Raw genomic sequence first — 14,528 nt, forward strand, 5'->3', positions numbered from 1 at the left:
ACCGTGTACCCCATTTCGAAGACCGTTGACGCAAATGCAATGAGACAAATAATAGACCCTGCCGCCCAATATAACTCAACAGCGTTCCCCCCTTTTGGGACCTTGGTAGGTGAGGGGGCAAAAAAGACAATTGAGGCGTGACAATAGCCTCTCCAATTTCCATGCTTGAGCCAACAACCCCGTCTCGTTGAATCAGCACTCACTCTTGCGCAATCCATTGATGTGTTGCTCCCCGAAGATCCTTGGACACGTTCGCTAATCTCATTTTTGTTCCGCCTTGCCAGTTCCGTTCGGCTACCACTGAGCACGACTTGGTCGCGGCAAGTCCAGTTGGTATAGGGTGCTCGTCATAGCACCAATTCGATTCCCGGATCCCACTGACCACCTCCAGGCCACAGGTGCATTGCAACACACTTGCCACTAACGACCACCAAACTCATCGCTGCAATCCAGAAGCAGAGTATCCAATACTTGTGCATGACCAAAGAAGGTGAGCAGTATAGTAGCATTGTTTTCTGCAGAGGCCACTCATCTCGTGTGCCCTATCCAAGAAAGCATCAGTAGCTGTCTGCCGTGCAACGGTCACTGCGTTCATGTGCAAATTGTTGTGTTGAGTCTTGACCGTCTCCTTAGCCGCCCTTTCGGTCTGCTTCGTGCTTGGGTGGCTGCTCGCTGGAAACAAAGCCGCCACCATGGTTCTTAGTGTCGGCACCTTTCTTGCGGCCCTTGGTGGCCTTTTGCCATGTGCCTTCAGGGCTTTCACTCTTGACACCACGAGTGTGACCGTTTTCTCGAACGCCGTTGACCTTGGGAGATTGGGCCTGAGCCTGGCCGGAGGTATGTAGCTGTGACTGAGTCTGGGCGGTCCCTTGAACTGAGCGCTGTGCGGCCGTTGAACCTCGCTTCGGTGACTGAGTCGATACATGGCCTTGCTTGGATTCCTTTGCGGCAACCCCTTTGCTATGGTTCCCTGAAATAAATGGCTCAACATGGGCCTTCGGTGCTGAATTCTGTGCAGCTGGTGGCAACTGGTCATTTTTTGATGCGAAGTCATTCTTTCTCACAACTGTTGGCGAAGGGGATCTAGTCTCGTTGATTGGTGAAAGGTGCTGTGCCTCAATGCTCAACTGATGGCCATTCATCCTGTTTTCTCGAGTTGCGAGATCAAGTGGCGCTATTACTCCACTTTGCGGTCTCGCTAGGGCTCTCTGGCGGTGTGATGTCTGGGTGCCATTGATATTGTCTGGTTGCGGCTGCGTTTGCGCTTGACCTTGCGGTGTCCAAGCATACTGATTCATCGACATGAGTGCGATCCTGTCACGAAATGAGGCGTCATCGACGGGTTGAGGAGCAGAAGCAGGCGAGGCCGAGGTCGTCGCGATGGCGGTTGCCGATGGAGTGGTGGTGCCGTTGACAATCACTGGAGCCCGCTCAGGAACGGGCGTCTGAACTGGTTCAGACCTGGGGAAGGCCTGGCCGTCCACCTGATCTGCGGCGTAGCCGCTTATTCCGAGGCCTTGAATTTTCAGCGTACTTTCCTGAGATGAACGGCATTGATCATCAGCCGCATTGGATTCCGTTGCAATCACTGCAGAAGTGTGACGTTGCGATGGCGTCGAACTCGTGCGCAAAGATGACCCAGTGCCGTTGACTACCAAAGGCCGCGATGCTGTTCGAAGACCATTCGTGCTGCCAGACGCAATGGTTGGAGCGGACGCCACCGAGTTACCTCCAGTGGAGAAGGCTCGGGTATGGCCAAGGGGAGACGGTGAGCGAGATGTTCTTCGCATTCTGCGGTCCAGAATAGTCTGCGGAACCTCGGTCGACAACCTACGACGACCTTGGGTTGGCTGAGTTGTGTCCGCAAAAGCTATGGCGTTGGGCGCTACTTGAGAACGCGCCGGGCTGGAGGCATCTGAAACGTAGTAACCCAAATAAGCTCCTTCGTCAGAGGCAGGCGAATTGCTCGCTGGGGCCTTGGGGGTTTCGTCGTGATCGACGTCACCTAGCACGCCGTTCGAGACCGGTATGCCATTCACTTGCCGTGTAGGATTTGAACTAACGTTCATCGGCGTGCTGGTCCCCGGATATGCCTGGTTGTGCTGTGCTGTAGGGGCAGAGCGGGAGGCAGGCTGAGACTGCGACCTGAGTGAGCTTCCTGAAGTCGAGGCGCCTGACTCTGTTGTCGCTGATGATCTCTGAAGGCCCCTTCGATACTCTGGCGTAGTGGTTGTCACTGTCGCCGGCGAGGAGGGATAGGCGAAGCTCGACTGGCCGTAGTAGGCCGTCATGGGGACTCCGTACATGCTATACCAATCTTGAGGGCTAGCGATGGGAGCACTCAGGGGCGGGTTGTCGAAAGAGTTGGTTCTGGGCCGTTCTGGGCCCTGCTGCGAAGCTGAAGAGGACCCCTGCATCCTCTGAGCAGCGTGCATTTGGGCGGCCATCTGTGCTTGGACTTGCTGATAAACCTGGGATTGAGTGTACAGCTGGAACCGAATGTTATTTTCTTGCTGAACCTGGGCGGCCATGGCTGCACCTACAAGCGCTGGATATTGCTGATGAGACTGTGCCTGTTGCGCGTACCACGCAAGCTCCTGGGGGGTCATAGCCACGGAAGGCATGTACATGGTGTTGGTGTCGTAGGCAACGCTCGAAGAAGCTCTCCTGTTCGAGTTCACATTCCGCTGGAAGTTGTTCGAGTGTCGTCCTCCACGGAAGTTTCCACGGCCCCCTCTACCAGAGTGTTGCTGAGAAGAACTGCGGATCATGACGGGCCTCGAAGTGTTTGGCGGACGCTGGAACAGTGGTGTTTCTTCCTTGGGGTAGACGTATTGTTCGCAGCATTCGCCCAGATTTCCTTCTGAGATCAGGTCAAATGCTCGTCGCAACTCCAAATGGAGACCGCGGAAAGAATATTCATCTGCGGTGTTGCCCAGGTTGCGAACAGTATTGAATGGCTCCTCCACGCACAAATGATTGTTTATGCCAATGTGCCATCCTTTTTCCAGTCTCGTTGCCTTCCGTCCGAGGCGGATCGATATCACATGTTTGTCGTAGTCGAACTCGTGCGCGTAAAAGCGCAAGAACTGGAACAGGAGCTCACCCAAAGACGCCTCGTTCTTTTCGCCGAATCCGCCCAGCTTTTCCAAGTCATCGGCGAATGCGCTCTCGCGCCCGCCTCTCTTAGGGAGCCGTTGATGTTGTCGCTGGTGAAGTGAGGGAAGTATCGGCGGGTCGCGGAGCTGGAGAAATCCGATGATCAGGCAAATCCACGTGTAAGAGCTAAGGGTACCGCCGAACGCTGTGCCAATCAGTAAAATGTGCATAGAGTCAAAGGTATGCGGCAAACCATACCAGCATCATTTATGATCCTCTTCCGCGTCCAGTACTTGATAACCATTGCCAAGGGCCGCACTCGAGGATCGATCTCAATGTATGTTCTGACCATTCTCGTGTTCTCCAATGCCAGAGTATTGTTCACGTTCATGTCGCATGCAAGGCCGAGCTCGGGATCCCAGATCTTGACGATGGGAACTTTAGCGCCGGAAATGCAGACGACTTTTTGCATGCCCTCTATGGTGATTCGTATTAGCGGTGTTGGTTCTGACCCAAGGAACAGTGTACGCACTCTTCGCAAGCAGTGCTGCAATCATGCAGACGCCCTCTAAGTCCTTCCAAGGCGTTGTAATGCAAATATCGACTGTCGAGGCAAGTTAGCGTTGCATCCCTAAGAAGCAGCCCGGTATCCAAGAGAGCCCACGAACCATCCGAGTCGTCCGAGCAAAGCCAGTTGCCCGAGGAGCCAAAGAGATGTACGCGGATATCATTCCCAGGCCATTCCTCGTTGAATATTCTCTCCAGCTTGACGACGAGCTTTTGACGGTTCTCCTCGACCTTCTCAGTCGGTCGTAACCGGTCGTACAACTCGCGCATATCTGTGGTCAGTTTTCTCTCCTCATCTTCCGACAACTTGCTCTTGATCTTCTCGAGGCTGATCTTTTCCAGCTTGTCGCTTCCTATGCTGTAGGGCATCCTCCTCTTCGAATTCATCTGAGAAGTCTCATATTGGCAGCCACCCATGAGTCGGGGAGGAAGGGGGCGTAATGACGGGAGGTTGCTGTTCGTCTCTGAGTAAGCTGACCGGGGAGAGTGATTATTCGTGGCCGTTGGCGAAGGTTCCCGCGACTCAAACGAGAAGTTTCTAGCATGCTGTTGAGGAGTCGAGGGCATCGAGTTGGAGTGGGATTGTCCATTGCCAGTCCGGGCAGCTGGGCGTGCGGGGAGAGGATGTGAAAGCTCCGGTTGCTGCGATGACTGCTGCATCTTGGGCGGAGCGTCCTTGCCTGTTATGACAGCGCGATCGCCTTTGTCTTTAGTCTGCACAGCTCTATTCCCATGGCCTCCTTGGGAACCCTTGATTGAGGATATTTCCTTGTTCGACACCTTGGAGGATGATCTAGACCGAGGGGCCGCCTGGATCTGAGGGGTAGCCACCGTCGCCGGAGGAAGCGCTTGGGGTTGTTGCAAGCCGCCTCCTCGTCCCGGTGAGACGAGATTCGTGTAGTGTAGCAACTGCGCCTGGTAGACTGAGGCTTGCTGTGGGAAGAGCAAGGGCCAGAAATCTAGCTGGGCCGGAACGCGGGAGGAGACGTCGCTGAAGTAAGAAGCCGAACCCGAGGATGATATTGTATGGGCTTGGATCCAAGGAGACGTTGGATATATATGCTTGGATTCTGTTGTGGTAGCTCGACTTTCCATGGAGCGAGACCTGGCTCAGCTTCCGTGATGAGGGCGAGCGGGACGAGTCGGGCGCTAGCGCAGGACGACGAGAGAGGGAGATCGATGAAGGTCTGGTAGCGGTGGCCAATTCGTTGCGAATAGAGTAGAGTAGAGCCGAGTACGCGAAGGGAATCGAGGCTATTCGAGAGGGCAATAAAAGGACTGGTCTGAACGCGGTCGGGCGGGAGGTAGACACTGTTCAAAGTGGTCGAATCTCTTGCTTTTTGCCCCAAGTTTGAGCCGGCTGCGTAGAACGAAGAGGGAATTTCGGTGGGAAAGAGGGTCGGAGTCTTTGTGATAGCCGCTGCTAAGGCAAGTAAAGGGCTGCTAGAGGAACGCGAATGAACCGGAAATATTCATGAAGTTTCGCAGACTCGGTCTGATGCAGTCGGTGCGAGGAGGAATTGCTGTGGCAGAGAGCACAATCCTCTCTCTCTCTGGTCGTGTCGTGGAGGTGGTGCTCTGGGGGGAAGAGAGAGAATGTCGTCGACGGCAGGAGGCGAAGGAAAGGGTGTGGAGTTTAGATCGGGGACGTTGACCCAAAAGCGACAGGACTCGGGGGGCCTCGGGCGGTGGACCGCGAAATAACGCTGGGGGGGAAGGGTCTAAGGGGGTGGTGCGTAACGCGTAGTTGCCGCCACGAATTGTGATGCTGAGGTCTGTGAATCTGGTGAGCGGCAAAGGGCAGAATAATCAGCAACGGATAGGAGAGAGAGAGGAGGATAGAGACAAGAAGGTCAATCCTCGGAGGAGTGAGAGAATTGAACGATGTCCCGGAAGAGCGAAGGAAAGTGTGAAGGGGAGCGTTTCGTTTGGGGGTGCAAGGAAGGGAAGGTACCTCAATCCAGGGAAGGTACCGGGGGTGGGGAGGATGCACCTGTGGGTGGTGCAAGTACTCTTTACGCGAAAACAAGAGTGCGGCACTGGGTGTGTTTGGTAGGCACCTTCCTTAGGCAAGTGGTGAGGTACCGTGGCTGGGCGAGAGTGAGGAGAGCAGGGTAAGATGAGGTTCCTGAAGCGGCAAAGTCAAAGTCGGGAAAGTAAGGTAAGGCAAGGCAAGGTAAGGCGAGGTCAGGTAAAGGCAAGGTAGGGGCAGTTCCAGGTCGCGGTATGGGTCGAGGGCCAGTCGAATGAGAGCGTGGTGGTGTCGAGGACTTGCTCTACAGCGAGGGGAGAGGAGAAGAGAGTGTGTGTGTGCATGTGTGAGTGTGTATAGGTATGTGTGCAGCGAATTGAATCGCACACACTGTGCAATGAGAGGAGCGCCTCCGTTCGTGGAAATAAAATAAGCTGGGCAGGAGGGAGATGTACCTCCTAGGAACGAGGGAGCGGGCAGTGATTACCTATGGCACCTCGCAAGAGGGTCAGTCCCAGCCCCGGTCCTAGTTCCAGGTCCAGTACCAATTCTTGTTCTTAGACTACGCAAAACTCAGCCAAGAATTGGATGGCTTCACAAAAAAAAAAAAAAAAAAACGGTACGCAATGCAAGGTCAAGTGACGCTCATGTTCAGACAGGATGGGGTTCGGCAAGGCACGGAGCGAGGTGTGCTGGTGCAGCGTTCGTGGTGATTTGGCGGCGCATGTCCTGCGACAGTCCCATTTGATTGCTGGTTTGGTTACGGAGTAGGTAGTCTCGTCTGGTGTGTGGCCCCAGTGCACTTTAAGAGGAGGGGAACATGAAATAAACCGTGCCAGGGCAGCACCTCAAAAGGCAGCATGAGAATCAGTAACAGCATCAGCAACATCAGCGATAGCCAGCTCGCCGCAGTAACTGGACTGACGATGATTGCTGAACCAACCGTTGTTTTTTCTTTACTTGGACGATGGCAGCATACTCAGTGAGCAGCAACAACCAACTTGTTACGAGGCAGACTTATCTGTTGGAAGAATGTGAAGTGGTCGAAGTGCCGTACGGTACCTCAGGTAAGGTACTGACGTACTCAGGTTCCCTACCTAAGGTAGTAATGGAAGGACATGACACCTCCAATATGAGAATTGGCCGAGGACGGGAAGGGAAGGTACATTCCTTTCTTCTTCGCAAAAGCCTAGATGCAATATCACGATACAGCAACGCCTAGGTATCTGAGGTAAGGTACGGTACAGAACCTAAGCCGGCACCCATTTTCTCGATTGGGTCTCTGGGTTGCTTCTTCCCTTTACTGCGAGTAATGACTTCAACTCGTTCCCTCCACGATTGTCACATTTGGTCGACCTCGCCATGGTAAGGTACTGGGTGACACCGGGAATAAGGTAGGTCAGGCACTCATTCGCAGACGACAAGGCACCTTGAGGGGTTCGCTCAACCAGTGTGCCGCCGCCTTCCCCTTTCCCCTTCTTTACTCCTCTACTTCGTACTCTGTATCTTAATACCTACCCCTAGTACGGATAGGTAGGCAATCTTGATAACATGAGAATTCCCTCATCTTCCATTACCGACCCGAGTCCCTTAAGGAGCGCTGGAGGGTTTACTTTGGCCGCATCCCTTTGATGCGAAGAAGCTACGACCACTGGCTGTACCATGTTCGGTCCCCACAGTGCGTGCACGGAGCGCGCAGGCAGGCAGGAGCAGCAGCTCAAGTGGGTAAAACGACACACTCTGGGGGCAGGGAGAATGCACATGTGGGATATCCGTACAGAGGAGAGGAACATAGGGGAGGGGTCATTTCACGGGTTTTGTCGCGGTCCTCGCGGGAGTGTGGTCGCTTGACTCACATTCCCACCCTCGCATTATCTATCGCCTACATTATCCGCCCACGACGTTCTGCCCGGCACCTCTCCAAGATACGGGATACGGCGCCTTGAAATTGCATCCCGTAGCTTGCTCGCTCGGCGTGTGGGATGGCGGGCAGAGTACCCCCAAGATGGGCAAAGTACTTGCAGCTGCGCTCCGCGAGTCCGTACCAACGTCGCGGTGTAAAACGGGCTACAGACAGGGGTTAAGGGGTTAGACAGGCGCCACACGCCCCTCCGACCACCGCTTGTCACTTGCTGCTCGGCTCCTGACGGGCCTTTTCTCTGTTGGGATATGACGTCGCAAAACCGGCTACCTGTGGCTTGTCTTGGGTTTTGGCGTTCTAGCCGGCGTGGATATGTGTGCGTGTGTGCATATGTACGTGTGTATACGAATTTTTGTTCGTGCGTGCGTGTGTGCGTGTGTGTGTGTGCGTGTCTGCTGTGTACGGATAGTGTCGTGCTATATTAGATTGGACGCTCCTCCCTGCTCTCCAGCGACTATGTAATTATTTGTGGTCCGCAAACCGAGGCAAGAAGCTGGAGGGAAACCAGAAAAGAAAGTAACATTTCATGCGTGTGCTCTCTGTGGCTCGGCAGCTCTCTCCCGCATGGGGGAATTACTCTCACATTGGGCTGATTCCCGGTCCATGACATGAACTAAGGTACCTACGAATGCTTTCTTTACTTTGCATCTCTGCCTCTGTCTCTTACCTGTCAACCAACACAGTAAGTCCTGGGTTGAAGGAACACCGAGGTAGAGGAAGACACTTGGTCCGCGGCCCCAATACCCGGGCTCGGTGTATCTTATCTTAGTAAGCGTGTATATGAGCCCCGCTTACAAGCACTCAAGCCAATATTGCAATGTGAGGGATTTGGCAATGTCATTTGGGAACGTGGATGCGGAATGGGCCCTACCTTCCTCATGTCCCCCGCCTCCCCGTGGAAGGAAGAAGGAACTTTCTGGGAATGGAGCACAGGTAGGTACCTGCTTGCCTGGGCTGCGTCTGCTGCTGCGCCTGTGCTGCACCTCACCCTGCCTTGCCATGCACGTTTCGACCGCGACCGCGACTTGCCCTGACACGGTGAAGAATGAGAGCCATGTCTCTACTGACGGAGAACACGATGTTAATACTTGATATTGCCTACTTCGTACCAACACAGTGGACAGGATTCCACATTCTAAACGCTCGCTTGATTTCCGAATGTCAGGCCCGGACTCCTGCACCTCCCTTTTTTTTTGTCCCGCCTCGGCTTGTCGTTCATCTGGTCTTGTCTCGCGCCCTGTCGCTTGTCGCTCCCTCTTCTCTTATTTCCTGGCGGATATTTCCATTTCCCATTGCTCCCACCTTCCCTGCCGGCATCATCTATTTCCACCACCTTGAAATTATCAGGGTCCCGATACTATGGCCACCTGAATGTCTTTCCAGGAACCCAGCAGCTAGTGGGGTCTCTCCGTACACATCCCGGCTCACAAGATACAACAGCATCTGCCGCCACTGCCTGCAGGCTGGGGACTCCTCGAGTGCTTGTCAAAGAGGCCTGTCCGGCAACGCCTTTCGACGACCCCCGATGCCATGGGCCCCAAACCGTCCAAAGCCGAGCCAACAATGGACGAGAATCACCAACGCGCTTCCCAGAACCCGGTCGTGCTTTCGCGCTGCCGGTCTCCGCAAATCACCCCGTCGTCTTCCTCGGCCGCTTTCTCACCTTTCTCTGCTCACTCCTGATCCAATTCGTCTCGGACCCTCCCTCTCCCCGGTCGACCCCTTCTCCGTGCGTCTCGCTCATAGCCTGCCATCGCTATTCTAAGCCCCAAGATCCGGTATGAGGGAGCGTCGGATGAGGGAGCCCCGTCCTTTCCGATCCCCGTTCACCATCCAGTCATACGCCGAACCTCCCTCGCCACACCGCGCCATACTAGGAATACCACACGGGCCATCCAGCGTTTCTTCGTGTGGGGTCGGTCAACTCGAGCGGTCTTACAATGCCGACGCCGCCGCCCGACGCCGCAACACCAGCACCGCTCCAGTAGCGTCAGCGTCAGCGTCAGCGTCAGCGACGACAGCGAGAGCGGCACAACACGAGCTACAGCACCTTATGGGGCTGATACTCGATGATGCTCAGCTGATGCAGAAGGATTCGGCCCTCATCCCGCCCATCCCCCAGTGACTTGGGACTCGGAACTATGGCCAAGTGCCCCCTCACTGCCGAGCCGTCTTTCAGCTATTTGCCTCTGCATCAACCCTTAGGGGATCTTGCACAGTGACTTAAGCGCTTTGGGTGGGTCGTCACATTACTCCGTCACGGCGTCTGGCGACACTGCCTCTTCATTCAGAGTAGATTGCCCAATCCAGGCACCTTGCACACACCCACCTGCTCTATCGATTCATTGAAGTGCTGTAATTATCTCGCGATGAGCAACTAGAGTGAGACATTTACTCGGTTTCAAAAGAGCAAGCGAAAGCATCGCCGTCCCCGCTCATCTCTACGCTTGGCATCTCGGAATTCGACGATGGCTGGAAGTATTCACGATGTCTAGAGACACGGTCTGCCATTAAACTCCTTCTATTCCAAGCAGTGGGCCCCCATCGATGTAAGTCCCTCGTGTTGAGGATTGGTCGGGACGGCCCTTTAGCTCTACGGCTGGCTAGCAAACCACTTACACTTGTCCGTAGCCATGTGGCTTCGGGCTGGAGAAGGGCTGGGAAGCGGCCATAATCCGTGAACAGACGAGCAAGAAGGGCGAAATGTCTCGTGAAAGAAGCTAAGTCGAAAAGTGGCCGACACTTGGCGGCTGAATCTCTTGCCCTCGTCCTTTCGTACCGCTTGAACTCAGACAGTTCCCGTCTCAATGCATCGCGACTAGTTTTCACCCGATCTCTTGTTTGGATTCCAAAGTCACGGTTTACGTACAAGAGACCACAGCCTGTGGCAGCTCACTTCATACCCAAACAGTACAGAGGGCATCGCTAATTGAGGTGTCAATCGGACTAAGTGTACCACCGCCACTGCTGACCTGAGATGATCGAGGAGCTGTCTCACCTCGATTGCCACTGCAAACAGATGAACAACATCTCTTGGTCGAGATGGTCCGTCTGATAATTCGATCCACGAGTCGAACGTTGCCATTATGGAATAAGTCTACTTGTTGCTATACCGAGATTTTTCTACGCTACTGTCTTACGGCGCTAAGTTGCTGATGCTATTAAATGGCACTCCTGCTTTCAACCAGAACTTGAAGTTGGACAGCACTCGTCGGCAATTCGGTTTCGCATACCTATCCCAGTGAACCACAAGGTCACCAAGCTGGACTCGTGCACCAAACCTTGCGGCTGACTTGCGCAACGTGGCTGCTCATCTCACAAGGGTACCTGACTGGATACAATCACCGACGTCATGGCTTTGATTCGGATGGTATCCAATGCACGCTTGGATGCCACCTCTGGTTTCTCGATTGACGACCTCACTGGAGTCGCAGAGAGAGACGAAATGGGCTAGACGTCCGCTCGTCATTGGTCTGGATCTAAAATGGCCATTTCGCTTCAACCCCCCTCCACAGATGTCTCGATCAACTTGCGTGATGAGTATCCTCTGCAGGCGCCCGACCGAGTGGGACCTCTGTGATGAACTGCAAAGGCGCGCTCACAACTACGTTCCCAGATGCAATGCAACCTTCCGTCAGATGGCTCCTACCGCGGGACGCCGGAGACAAATGTACTTCGTCAATGAGAGCCATTTGCTCGTCTCTAAAGAATAGCATCGGCAGTCCGGCTCGGACTACAGGCTCCGAGTTGGGGTTTCCCACCCTTTTCTCTCCGGCAACGTGTACAAGGGGTACGTTTATTCAACACTCGCGGAGCAAAGAGTCAGACACCAGGAAATGGCCACGTTTTCAATAACGTAGCGTTAACCAGAGATGTTTTTCAGCTTGGGGAACGCAGCATCTAGACCGGGCAAGAAAAGTCTAGCACTCGGAAGATACCTGCAACAGTCTAGACTCTCAGCCACCCGCACCGCCATGCCGCTCGCTACAAGGTTTTTCAACTGAGACCTCCCGCCAACTCAACTGTCTGTACGAGAAAACGTCCGCAATCAAATGTACGGCGGAAGACGATCCGTGAACGCTTCCCGCTCCCCACATTCCTTCCCGCCAGTCCAGTCTCCCTAAATCTAGGGGCGCGCAGATCGACGTTAGTTCCACCAATCTGCTGTTGGGACCGAATTCTCATTTTTGGACGGGGCGATTTCACAAAGCTCCGACTCACCCAAACATTGGCTTCTCCGGATCTTGGCACATTTCTCTCGGCTCCAGCTTGCCGGCGATCCTCAGCCGAACCTACTGCTCCAAATGAAGCGACCACTGGCGAGCAATATCGAGGTTGAAGTGAGGCTGCTTACTTTGGTCTCGATTAGTATACCTCAGGTCTGGTGAAGCGAACACATGCCGCCGATGGCCACTTTCGACCTCCATGCAACCTCCTTGCTATTCAAGTGGGTCTTCACGGCTGGACAGTGCCATGTTTCAATTGTTGATTCTTGTCCCTGCCTCAGATTACCCCCAGTCGGCCAGTGGCAACCTAGTCGTCCAAAAATTTCCATGACATCTTCGATGATTGTGGCGTCAATAGCAATGTCCAGGCACGACTCCGCCCCTTCCTCCATGGCCATTAGCACACAATCGATTTACTTGAGCGTTGCAACGCGGTTGCTGAGAGATACGGTCAAGCTTGAAGGGAATCCGGCCGGCGCTTTCCTCACTTGAAGTTCTGTGAGCAGTGTCGACCGGTTCAAGCGAGTCGTGCCTCAATAAACATGCACATGTTTCGACGGGGATTAGCCATCTGAAGATGGCGGGCGTGCGTTCCAGCGAAGTCAGCACCCCTCGGACCTCGGATCGCAGACTATGTCAGACTCAGTAATATTTGGAGTTCTCTTTTTGGGTTTTGAGGACTTGGATCGTGTTGGACCATTTTTCCGGCTTCGAGAAATGGTCCAGAAGACAAGGCATAGTTACTTGTTTTCCGAACTTATTTGAAAAGCTCTCCAAAGGCCAGCCATATTATATAATGCGCCCAAGTATCTTGGTATGGAGTGGTTATATTTCAAGACAAGCTCCCGCATCATTCAGTACAAGCGAAACAAAAGTCTGTTCTTTTGTGTCTCTTGTTTCTTTCCTCGCGAGAGGCGCAGGGCGCGGAGAACCAGAGAAATCAGTGTTCTGCGACTCGCGGAAAACACCAGGCTGAGAATCGCACCGACCAAGTCCTACACACAACAGCTAATTCTATCGGAGAGAAACCTCCCACCCAATCAGGGGTTCTACAAAGCAAGCCAAGCCGACATGGGACTTCAGCCTCGCGACGTGGCTCTCACCGTGGTTCGACCAGGAGCTCAGGGCGCTCGCTAACCAAACATGCGACGTGCCCTGTATCGAAAGTTTCAGGAAGCTCCCCAGAGCTCCTCGCCGGTCCCGTCTCCCACCAGTTTCTCTGAGGTGGTCTCTTTGGGATGCCGCCCGCCGACATGAGCTTACCCGTCATGTCCTCCTTTCACACCTGTCCTTCTCCTCGCTCTTCTTCGCCATCTGAGTAAAGTTAACCTTGCATTTGCATTACATCTGCACGCTGTCTTAACCCAGTTGATCCTTGCCGGCTCATTGCTCCTTTCCCGCACCGCTTGTCACTGTAAGCCATTCCCGCAAAGTCGTTCCATCGCTTGAGACGTCTGTAGTCTTAGAAACAGGATACACACTGCCTACCGCATTGCTATTACCCACACATATACGCACGCTCGCACACATATATCAAAAGATCACCACCATGCTGTCCAGTTTGACAACCAAGATCGCCCTCAGAAAGGTGGGCTTAAACAGCAAAAGTTTCGATTTCGGCGGCGGCGATTCGACCGACTCGAAGAGCAAGAAGGGTTCCAATGCGGGTCTCGACGACGACGTGGCGGACAGGAACTCGGGCGGCTGGCCGGCGTGGATGTCTATGAAGTCGTTGCCCATCACCGTCGCGCCGTGGTTCTCCCCGCCGCCCCCGCCGGTCCCCATCAGCGAGGTCCCGAAGATTGGCGACCTGGCCCCGTTGGACCGCGACAGGCAGCTCGAGTTTGGCCGCGGCCGTCCCGTTCTCGTTGTCTTCCTGCGCTGCGTCGGTTGTGCTTGTACGTTGTTGGCCGTCCCTGTTGCCCTCGTTTGACCACTATGTGATCGATTGCATTACAATATTTCCTTCATAAGGCTCATTATGGCTGACATCTGTCCTCTCTCTCTCTCTCTCCGATATAGTCGCCCAAAAGACTTTTCTTGCCCTACGGACCCTGGCCAACAAGCACGCCCGCACCCTGACTTGCATAGCTGTCTCCCACTCCTCCCAAGCAGCGACCAACAAGTGGATCGACATGCTAGGCGGCGCGTGGAACGTCCAGGTCGTCATCGACGAGGACCGCGCCATCTACGCCGCCTGGGGCCTCGGTCTGGGCAACGTGTGGTACGTCTTCAACCCGACGAGCCAGGTGCAGGGCTGGAAGGAAAAAGGGTGGCTAGGGGAGAAGGTCGCGGGGGCCATTCAGCGAACCGGGACGGGGGCTGCGGCTGAGGCCGCCGCTGCTGCTAAGAAGCCGCCCATGGAGAGGCGGGGAACGGGGATGAGCGGTGCGTCGGCGATCAGTACTGGTGGAGAGGACGAGGCGGAAGGAGGGGCGAGTACGGTTATGGGAAATAAGTGGCAGACTGCGGGTGCGTTTGCTGTCGATGGACGCGGGACTGTGGTTTGGGGTGGGAAGGCGCTGCGGGCTGATGATCCGATGGATTTGGAGACTGGGGTTAAGATCTTGGGGGTGTAAACGATAGAGAGTAGTCTTTGATTCCAAGAAGATACGATATGGGCTGAGATGAGGCTTGGCGGATGTGATGGGTCGGGCGTTTTCTATAAGGGTTGGTATGAAAGGGGGGCGGCGTATTGTTGGTTCGATAGCGGGATCTAATGTTATATTGAACGTGTACAATC

At 54.4% G+C, this 14,528-nt stretch overlaps 3 protein-coding genes across 3 annotated transcripts; 2 read left to right on the forward strand and 1 right to left on the reverse strand.

Annotated features, from left to right (window-relative positions):
• Positions 1–629: 629 nt before the first annotated feature.
• CORC01_01133 (uncharacterized protein) lies at positions 630–4,761 on the reverse strand (the record flags this gene model as incomplete). The annotated part of the gene is made up of 4 exons (XM_022612789.1): positions 630–3,304; positions 3,358–3,576; positions 3,632–3,703; positions 3,768–4,761. The coding sequence occupies 4 exons, from the start codon at positions 4,759–4,761 to the stop codon at positions 630–632; spliced, it is 3,960 nt and encodes a 1,319-aa protein (XP_022480550.1).
• A 4,578-nt stretch (positions 4,762–9,339) lies between these two features.
• Positions 9,340–9,684, forward strand: CORC01_01134 (uncharacterized protein; the record flags this gene model as incomplete). Its single annotated transcript, XM_022612790.1, has 1 exon — positions 9,340–9,684. One exon carries the CDS (start codon positions 9,340–9,342, stop codon positions 9,682–9,684), a length of 345 nt encoding a protein of 114 aa, XP_022480551.1.
• A 3,650-nt stretch (positions 9,685–13,334) lies between these two features.
• CORC01_01135 (uncharacterized protein) lies at positions 13,335–14,364 on the forward strand (the record flags this gene model as incomplete). The annotated part of the gene is made up of 2 exons (XM_022612791.1): positions 13,335–13,683; positions 13,808–14,364. The coding sequence occupies 2 exons, from the start codon at positions 13,335–13,337 to the stop codon at positions 14,362–14,364; spliced, it is 906 nt and encodes a 301-aa protein (XP_022480552.1).
• Between the last annotated feature and the right edge of the window lie 164 nt (positions 14,365–14,528).

Source organism: Colletotrichum orchidophilum (genome assembly GCF_001831195.1).
Source record: "Colletotrichum orchidophilum strain IMI 309357 chromosome Unknown Scaffold_6.1, whole genome shotgun sequence".
In the NCBI taxonomy this organism is placed as follows: domain Eukaryota; kingdom Fungi; phylum Ascomycota; class Sordariomycetes; order Glomerellales; family Glomerellaceae; genus Colletotrichum; species Colletotrichum orchidophilum.